Raw genomic sequence first — 11,093 nt, forward strand, 5'->3', positions numbered from 1 at the left:
CACAAAATGGTGTTTTTTCCTGTATAATCCATACAAAATGTGTCATTTTGTCACGACCCGTAGCTTGAAAAAATGCACGGTGACCTATCATTTTTATAATATTTTTTAACATGTATCAATAGATACTACATTTTGACAAAGTATGAACAAATTCTATCATTTTTATTTTAGACTCCCATACCACCTTAATGATGATTTAAGCATTTAAATTCATACTCTACGGTTGGTAAAGGCATTTAGGAGGTGCTAATTTAACTCATATATTTTGGAAGGTAGTGGATAAAGTAGCAGGATTATAGAGTAAAATAGGATTTTTCACTTTATAGCAAATAGAAAATTCAAACTTGTTTAAATTATTTAAATTATGAAAACCTAAAAAAGTAACAAAATTAAAAAACTGAAATAACAGTCCCAAGTTTTACTTTCAGAAAGGCTTACCCAATAAACTCAATGCTATCATTGTTTTTATATAAACTGTACTGAAATTCTAACCTTAGATTAGCAATCTGATTCATTTCTTCATCTAATTTACAGAATTCACTACATGAAACATCATAATTCTATACATAACACAATTAAAAAAATATACAAAATGAAAGACTAAAAGTGCACATTTATTCTGTGCTGAGATAAATAAAAGTTTAATAATAAAATATATTAACTAGCTTTAAAGAATCTGACATAATAATAAAGGAATATGTACTCCAAAATGGAATATTGAATTTTCCCACACACATATAAAAACATAAACAAACAAACAAACATATAACACAACCATGCTGATATGAACACTAATGTTGATTGAAATTGCCAACCACTGAAAAAAGTTTAAACACAATTAACAAGTATTTCTGTAGGTGTATTACAAAATAATATGAATAACGCTAATATTTTGCTTCTTATTCCTGAAAAGGCTCAGCCATCAAATGCCTCTTTTCCTATCCTAATAATGAATATCAATTACCTCTTAAGTTATCAGAAATTTGGAATAATTACTTATTTGACACATTATACATTGTTAAATTATGAGGGTTATTCTAATACAGATCTTGCTATTTCCTTGCAGATCCTTTTCTTCAGATCTAACACATCAACAAACATAAGTTATCTGATATATTTGGAAAGTCATCTTAAAGCATTTATAATGCAAACATTCAAAGTCATCTTTGTGATACATTTCAATTAAGACACAGAAATGAGAGAAATGCATTATCAATATATTTATATTTTTAAAGCTATATAATAAAATTGCAATATAATATGCAATAATAATAAAGAAGAAAAATTACAAATTTGGCATTACTTATTTGGCTTATCTTATAAAGAAATTACATTTACAATATATAATACAATTAATGACTTCTTTAAAGTTATATATTTATATTGCATGATAATACGATAAACATGCATGTGCATATTGATTAAAAACATGGTGATGCAAAATACTTAAATAACAAAATTAAAATGTCTAACATTTTGATATTAATTATTGTAAAATTCCATGCAAGTTCTAACATGTATGATTATTCAGCCCCTCCCTATGATTAACTCACCCTCACTCTCTCACTCATGACACCGTGCACACTACATATTATAAAAATGTGTCACAAATTAAGAATTTTACATTGACCCTCTAAGGATGAGAGAGCCACTCAGTTGGAAGTTTAATGTTTCATGTATAAAGATATATAGATCCAGAGTTTATTCTGAATGATTAATTGAGGATATCTTTAATGACAAAGTCTACAACAGTCCTAGAGAAATGGAATTTAACAACTATAAATTTCTCTTAAATCTATTGGTTCTATCCAAACTTGCATATATATATGTGGGCAGATATACCTACATGTTATTGTATTTGAACCAAAGTCTAAACTGTAGAGGGGTAAAAAATATTTTCTTTACCAGTGTAGGTCAAGTACAGCAAAGATAAGAGAGTATCTGGAATTACCAGAAATCCTGATATTTGTCTAAGGATTGTCATAAAAACTGCAATAATTTATCTGATCAATTACAAATCAGTCAGACAGAAAATTGTAAGGGAAACCAATTATCTGAAAAATAATCCTTTCCTAATGATTTCTAAAAATTTGACATATGTAAACAGTCTGCACTGTTAGCCACTAGTCCGATGCCCCAGACTAGTAAATATTGATTCGGACTAGTAAAATTTTTCAAAATTTTATATAGTCATAAAGGGACAAGTTTTGATATTTTGTTTCCGGACTCGTAGATGAAAAAGTTTTTGGTACAGACTGTGTAAAAGTTTACGTTATACCATATTAATGGATTAATCAAATGGTGGTGACCACACAATATTGTTTGGCTTTACTTGACATTTAAACCAATCGAGTGGCCAATATTTATCTTCCCTTCAGCATAACTTTCTGACTGTTCTGACATCTGAATAAAAGCTTTCACAATCAAATGTCAAATTAAAATTGTTGGTTGAAAACACAGGGTACACACTGTAATTTTCATAATTATTGAGAAGTACAATGGTGGTAAAAAGTATGTCAACTAGGTCAAAACTTACTCAGTAAAACATAGAAAAGATATAAGATTTATGAGCTTTGTTAAAAGTTGTTATGCTACAACTGGAGTGCTCTTACAAATATGATTTAATAGTTCTTCAATGAATAATATTGCACTGATAATTAAACACATGTAAGGTGAATATCTATAACAAACATTGTATCATAATTTAAAAAACAACAAATACTATAACAGATAAATCTTTCATTCTTCGTCTTAAAATGGCATTTCCATTACCTTGTTTGACTATTTTTATAGAAGAGATAACAAAACTAGAGGCTCTAAAGAGCCTGTGTCGCTCACCTTGGTCTATGTGCATGTTAAACAAAGGACACAAATGGATTCATGACAAAATTGTATGTTGGTGATGGTGATGTGTTTGAAGTTCTTACTTTACTGAACGTTCTTGCTTCTTACAATTATATCTATAATGAACCTTGCCCATTAGTAACAGAGAAAAATATTTGGTAAAAATTTACATAAATTTACCGAATTAATGAAAATTGTTAAAAATTGACTATAAAGGGCAATAACTCCTTAAGGGGTCAATTGACCATTTAGGTCATGTTGACTTATTTGTAGATCTTACTTTGCTGAACATTATTGCTGTTTACAGTTTATCTCTATCTATAATAGTATTCAAGATAATAACCAAAAACGGCAAAATTTCTTTAAAAATTACCAATTGGAGGGCAGCAAGCCAACAACCGATTGTCCAATTCATCTGAAAATTTCAGGGCAGATAGATATTGACTTGATTAACATTTTAACTTCTTGTCAGATTTGCTCTAAATGCTTTGGTTTCAGAGTTATAAGCCAAATTCTACATTTTACCCCTGTTCTATTTTTAGCCGTGGCATCCATCTTGGTTGAATGGCCAGGTCATCGGACACAATTTTCAAACTAGATACCCCAAAGATGATTGTGGCCAAGTTTGGATTAATTTGGCTCAGTAGTTTCAGAGGAGAAGATTTTTGTAAAAGATTACTTAAATTTATGAAAAATGGTTAAAAGTTGACTATAAAGGGCAATAACTCCTAAAGGGGTCAACTGACCATTTCGGTCATGTTGACTTATTTGTAAATCTAACTTTGCTGAACATTATTGATGTTTACAGTTTATTTCTATCTATAATAATATTCAAGATAATAACCAAAAACAGCAAAATTTCCTCAAAATTACCAATTCAGGGGCAGCAACCCAACAACAGGTTGACCGATTCATCTGAAAATTTCAGGGCAGATAGATCTTGACCTGATAAACATTTTTATCCCATGTCAAATTCCTAAAAATGCTTTGGTTTTTGAGTTATAAGCCAAAAACTGCATTTTACCCCTATGTTCTATTTTTAGCTGTGGCGGCCATCTTGGTTGGTTGACCGGGTCACGCCACACATTTTTAAAACTAGATACCCCAAAGATGATTGTGGCCAAGTTTGGATTAATTTGGCTCAGTAGTTTCAGAGGAGAAGATTTTTGTAAAAGATTACTTAGATTTATGAAAAATGGTTAAAAATTGACTATAAAGGGCAATAACTCCTAAAGGGGTCAACTGACCATTTCGGTCATGCTGACTTATTTGTAAATCTAACTTTGCTGAACATTATTGCTGTTTACAGTTTATCTCTATCTATAATAATATTCAAGATAATAACCAAAAACAGCAAAATTTCCTCAAAATTACCAATTCAGGGGCAGCAACCCAACAACAGGTTGATCGATTCATCTGAAAATTTCAGGGCAGATAGATCTTGACCTGATAAACATTTTTACCCCATGTCAGATTTCCTCTAAATGCTTTGGTTTTTGAGTTATAAGCCAAAAACTGCATTTTACCCCTATGTTCTATTTTTAGCTGTGGCGGCCATCTTGGTTGGATGACCGGGTCACGCCACACATTTTTTAAACTAGATACCCCAATGATGATTGTGGCCAAGTTTGGTTTGATTTGGCCCAGTAGTTTCAGAGGAGAAGATTTTTGTAAAAGCTAACGCCGGACGACGGATGCCGGACGCCAAGTGATGAGAAAAGCTCACTTGGCCCTTTGGGCCAGGTGAGCTAAAAATATAATACTGGATATAACCACATAATCGTCTTAGCAATAATACAATACAACAGACAAAACATGAAGCCACAGCTAAATATCAAATATGGACATAGAATAAATGTGGGATATTTCTCAAGGCGGCAGTAACTCTTAATCATACACAGCTTAGAAATTTTGTGAATAAGTTAAACATAAAGAAATTGAATACTAAACACAAACTGTCTAGGTATAAATGGTTATCAATTCTATTCTTCTAAACAAATATAATGATTCAGTAAAATATAAGAAAAAAAAAAATTTAACAGAGATTTCATGATTATATTAAAGTTTAAAAGCTGTAATAAACTGATTTTGAGTTGTTGGGGTGCTGTGTGATTGTTATATGTCCCCATTATCTAAAGTCAAATAATATCTTCTTGTTGACCTATACAATGTTTAAGACCTATGTCTGACCATTGATTTAATGAACAATTCATACATCGACTTCGGTATTACTTATAACACTAATAGCTTGACTAGTTTCTTCTTGATCTTGTAATTGTTGATAACTCTGACTTGTTGTTATGCCTTCATTTTCTCCACTCATTCTTTCATATTCTGTTGGTCCATTCATTTCTACATACTTGATTGCACTATAAAATACAAAATAAATGAAATTATGGTTAACTATTACTTTAAACAAAAGAAGCATGTGTCTGAGGACAGAAATGCCCCTGTTCAAGCTTTGCAATTTTCCCAAATTATAAAAGACATAAATCTAGAAGGATGCGTGACTCATTGTCCATAGTCAAATTGTGTTTGTGAGTTTTGGTTCTTAGCATTGTGTATGATGCACCCCCACATATCTTAATAGGAAATTTAATGTGTTTCGTATACAACCAGAAATTTATACTGGAGTTACCATTCTTTGTAGGGTTGTCACATGTTGTGAAACTTCTAAAGAGTCATGAACAATTGCCTAAATTGTGATGCTGTAATGATTGTTTGGTTTTAGTCGATGCTATAAATATGTCTACCAATATTTCTACCATTTTATGGTTGATTTATTTGATCATTGTTTGTTTATATCTGTTAGCAAATATTCCATGCATGTACAGGTGATAATCATTTAATAAGAACATTTTTTGTACATTTTAAATTTCAAAAAATAATTATTGATTTAAATCAAGTTATGGCATAGTTGAACCAACACGAATTACAATGTACATGGGATGTTACTTACATGGTAAAAACAACAGGAATGACTAGAAGCGTCACAGAGATAACAAACACAAATCCACTGAAAAACTTGAATGTATGTAAATAAATAGCCTGGAACATCAAAGGGGCTAGGAAGTATGAGATACTCTCTCCACAATGCATCAAGGCAAATAAACTACCTGTAAATATTAAAAACAATTTATATATAAATATAAAGAACAGTTGTGCTGATGTTTCACCTACATTTACTTTGGTATTAAGGCATGTTGATTTTTTCAAAATTATCTATCTCAAAAAGAATATTGTAATTTACATTTCCTTACTTAAGTACAAAGTCCAACATTATACATTGTAATTATATGCATTAACAAATTGTTTTGTACTGGAGAATCTTTAAAACAGATTTAAAGCAAGGGTCAATGCTTAGGTTAAACTGGCCATGGTGCACTAGTTTAAGCAAACATGTTTAATGCAATTACTTCATTTGTTCTTGTAATAAACTGTTTCAATATCTCAAGGAGAAAACACATTGTATGATTTGCATTTGGATCCATTCATTTAATGACTATGTATACATATGTTATTTAGAGATATATTTAATATACACGTGAAATGGTATTTATTGCCATAATTATTACCTTGATCTGTTGTTTCAATACTGTTGGACACCACTGATCTCAACATAGGAAAAGGAAGCAACTCTCCAACTAGCAGAAGAATTGCTAAAAAGGAAGTAACAATAAGCGTAATTTTATGTACATGTACAGTACAGTTCAAGAGTACCAACTCTCCCACACCCTACACCGAGGAAAATGTCGGAGCCACTCCGACAAACTCCGATATTCCTCCCAAAATGTTGGGAGGAATTTGGGAGTAATCTCTCCCAAAATCAGGTAAATGTTTATTCTGATAACGAGCTCACTCTCTACACCGAGGAATTAATTGCCCTTATCCTACTTTGATCTATACCGGCACAAGACTGAATGGGTAATTGGATTACCTGACAGGTAAAGGTTGAAGTAATAAAGAGTTATATTTCCGGTCTACTGTACCAGTTTAAGTGTCAAACAGGTGTATAATTTTAAATGTCTTTTATACTAATTAAATTTCATTTGTGGTAATAAAAACTAAAGTCAAAATATTTTCGTATTTTTTGTTAGCCCATCTAAAAATATCTTAACCTTAATGTACTTGCTTTAAAAAAAAACGATTATAAAATATAGCGGAATATGTGAAAAACAAAATATTCTACTTCAAAGTTAAAGTCTTTATTTAAAAATTATAAGTCTAAAAGTTTTATATATGCAAGTAAAAAGGAAAATTTATTCACCATTCATTAGACAAAATGATTGCCCCCGTATTAATTGTGTAAATCTACGGCATTTTCTTTTTACGATTATCTAATTGCTGGAATGAATAAAAAATTTAAAAGCAAAATGTTGTTGTTAATTCTTTCAATTGTATTTAAGTTTTATAACAAATGAAAACTACTTAATTTTGACCTCAATGTCTTCACCAGTAAATTAATATTTTATTTACGAAATGAGCATACTTGTGTAAAAAAAACCGGCAGTTAAATAAAATTACGTGTTTGAAAGTTTTGTATATTCAAGTAAAAAGGAAAATATTATTCACCATTCGTTATGCTTAACAATTACGGCATTTTCGTTTTACGATTTGTTGGCAGTACAGCAGAATAATAATACATTTCCGTTACAACAGGAATACTTCCAGCTGCATTAATTCGTCTTTGTTTAATATTAACTTTCGCACAATGAATGTAAATTTGTGTATTTTCAACAAAAGATTTTAAAAACAATTATTTGCCGTGCGAAGACAATTCCACGATACACATCTCAGTTATCAACAGTTTGGGTTGAACTTGAACTTGACTTACTTAACAATGTTAAATGCTAATAATAGTTAACATCAATGTTATCCACAGCACGAGTTTTTTAAAGGGCGGGAAAAATATCGCGTACTAGTAAACTCAGGTGACCTTTCTGGCCGACCGTGGGAAAGTCCATTCAAGGTTTCTAAAGTTGCAGAACGACATTTTTGTGCAATCGTATTGAGGCTCCAGAAGGTCCTTTTACAATTGATTTATCGGGGAAATATAATTCTTATCCGAATAAACGTGAACACATTTTTAACTATTTGAATTTTAATGTTTTATCTTTCAATAAAGAAAGTACATTAGTTATATGTCCATGGTCAATAATATAGATTTACAGTTGGTGATGTATTAATTGAAATTATGATGGAAATTGTCCGGGGTGACTGATTGTATTCAAATGACAATAATCATGATAATACGATAAAGAAATGCCAATTGTAGGCGGTTGGGAAATTTTGAAAATAAAATGATGACTGATTTAACTGGAATAGAATATTATGATGGGCAATTATGAGGTTTGATAAATTTTATTAATAATTAAAGGATAAGTGACCTATCGGATAGCGATAAGCGGATTACTTATCATCACAACTTTTAACATCTTTTGTAATCGTAAAATGATTGAGCGTCATAAACTTGTCAAACACCGGTAGAATTATAGTACATTTATAATATAATTAATGTGAAAATATTTTTCACTTTCCAAATTCAAATGACGAAATTGATATAAATACTTTCGTCAATTTGAAAACCGTTCCGTAAAATGCGAAAATGACGAGCACTATCAATATCACTTGAAATTATTTCCTTTGTCGACAGAGTTGTCATTTAACAGTTTCTGTTCGTAATTTGAATTATTCAAGTCTGTATAAATGTACCGAGGTGGTGAAACATCATATTTTACATTGCTCAATAAATTAAATTTACTTGATGATCCGATGAATCGGGTTACCGAAAAAAAAACATGATTTTATTAGCCAGTTGATTTTTTAATAATGAACAATCAATGCGCTGATATTGCTTATTGAATAAGTTATAAAAGAAACTAATTGTGGCAAAATCGTCCTTGCTGAAAGAACACAATGTATGACCTGACCGGACTGTAATAGAAACACAAAATAACAATTTTCTTCATACTTTTTTCGTATGTACGTTCTATTTTAAAGATAACGGCATAAGACACAAATATAAAAGATAATAATTATCTTATTCTAAATGATATTGTCACATCTTTATCTGTCAAAGAAAGGAAAACATTTGTTTAATTTATAATACCGTGATTTTAAAGCACACCTGTGCAACCAAGATCGATTAAATGTTCAAAGGTAAATTATCTGGGTAATCCAATTATGTTGTCACGCGTCGTTAATTTGAAGTACATCCGATGGGCAATAAACCAATTAACAGCCACGCGGTGTTGGGAGAGAATCTTTGGAGGATTTTAGGAGTGAAATCCGCGGTACACGGTGTGATTCCGAAATACACGGAAATCGGAGAAAAAAGTTATCGAATCGATATTTTTGAAGAGTACTGTACATGTAGACAGTTACAATTGTACTAACTACTGTTGTAGTTTTTAAGTTTGACTTTTTCAGATTTTTTTTTCTTTTCAACTGAGCTGAAACAAAACAATTACTTTTAGTCTGTGAGGTCTATGTTTCTATTTCAGGGCCATCCCTAATATGTACATGTGTTTTTTACAGTGTACATTCATATGTATGTAATGTACAATATATGTACAGTGTACATGTACATGCAATGTAGATTTTTTGATTTCTTGATTTGGTAACGTTGTGATGAAGATCTTTTTTCTTTTTTATTCACGTTTTAAGCTTTACATTTTGAGCTTGTACATTGTAGGTTGATCAGACTTGAACTATGCTATTTTTAGGTTCATTGGATTGTTGTTTCATTGATGTTTACAAACTTCATGAACATTCTTTTAATTTATTAATTCCACCTACATGTACTAATTGCCATGAATGATTCATGATCTAAGTTTCAAACTTGATTTTAACACTGCTTACCGAAATATAACACAGTTTCATTCTTTACTACAGCAATCCACATGGTACCAATGGCTTTGGAGAATAAACCAATGAATGTAATATTAATGTCTGAAAGATACGGCTTTAATATAACTGGAGAGGCTGCAGCTCCAATGGCAGCAACCACCATAGCAACAGCAGCAAACACACCAAATTTATCAGAATCCCACTGGTATGGTGGTCCAATAAAGTACAACACCAATGTATTAATTTGTCCAAGATGAACTATGGCATAACTTTGAAATGCAATGATTGACAGCCATACTTTTATTAATTTCCTATTTTTGCAGCATTTAAAGAATCTTGATAATGGTTTAAAAGTGTCTATGCAACAGTTGTTACTACCTTGATTATTGCTTATCCTATTTGTGGCAAGATTCTGTTGAGTAATATCAACTTCCTTGACTAGAAAAAATGAAATTAAAAAGGCAATACAGCTACAAATAAATGTAAACCAAAATGGACGAAGAAATCCATTAGATTTAACCCAATATCCAACCATAATATTGGCAATTGCATATGCTATGCCATTCAGAAACTCTTGGACACCAAGTCTTGTTGATCTGTTTTCCTTGTTAGAACTATTAATTGCATAGAATGTTCCTCCTGCCAAAAATGCAGTCATGCTACCACTCAATCCTCGCAATGCTGATGCCATGAATAACCCATCCAAATTCCAACCAGTATACTGAATCATTATGTATATGAACGAATATAGGACACTTCCTAATGATGGCATCCATAATAATATTTTTCTACGTCCCGTTTTGTCACTGATAGCACCTAACATTATCACCGTGATTACTGCTGGTAAACCTTCAGCAATTTGAAGGCTTAGTACAGACAGTGTAATTTCTTCGTGGATCAATGCATCTTTGGTGGTATCTGTTAAATTAATACTAGAAGGTGTGGCACTTTTATGCTGTTTTTCTATTTCTTCTTTCACGTACTGTTGAAATAAGGGCAGAGTCATATGACGTGACAGAAAAAATGCAAAGTATGCTACTTCTACTAAATATGGCTGGACCACACTCAGCCAGTGCATGCATTTGGTATGGGCTCTTGATATTAAACTCATTTTTTCTCTTATTTACTGCTCATGGCTCTTACAAATGTTAAAATACATATTATTAAAGTTGTGAAAATAATAGTTGCTCATACAGGAAGTTCTAATGATAATATAATTTTCGAGACGTTAACGGAATATTATGATATTACGGACATAGATGACTGCGTCCTGTCGACACAGGGTTTTATTGATTGATAGTTTAGTCTATGATACAACAGGATTTTTCAATTCAATTCAAAGCTTTATTTATAGTCGGCATGTTACATAACAAATAAACATACTTGAGCTCTCTGAGCTT

At 31.2% G+C, this 11,093-nt stretch overlaps 1 protein-coding gene across 1 annotated transcript; it reads right to left on the reverse strand.

Moving 5' to 3' along the window:
• Positions 1 to 459: 459 nt before the first annotated feature.
• LOC134712094 (lysosomal proton-coupled steroid conjugate and bile acid symporter SLC46A3-like) lies at positions 460 to 10,887 on the reverse strand. The gene is made up of 4 exons (XM_063573249.1): positions 9,706 to 10,887; positions 6,420 to 6,503; positions 5,804 to 5,960; positions 460 to 5,213 (listed from the first exon to the last, which is right to left on the reverse strand). The coding sequence occupies exons 1-4, from the start codon at positions 10,802 to 10,804 to the stop codon at positions 5,054 to 5,056; spliced, it is 1,500 nt and encodes a 499-aa protein (XP_063429319.1). The 5' UTR covers positions 10,805 to 10,887; the 3' UTR covers positions 460 to 5,053.
• Positions 10,888 to 11,093: the final 206 nt, after the last annotated feature.

This window comes from Mytilus trossulus, chromosome 3, assembly GCF_036588685.1.
Source record: "Mytilus trossulus isolate FHL-02 chromosome 3, PNRI_Mtr1.1.1.hap1, whole genome shotgun sequence".
Classification (NCBI taxonomy): domain Eukaryota; kingdom Metazoa; phylum Mollusca; class Bivalvia; order Mytilida; family Mytilidae; genus Mytilus; species Mytilus trossulus.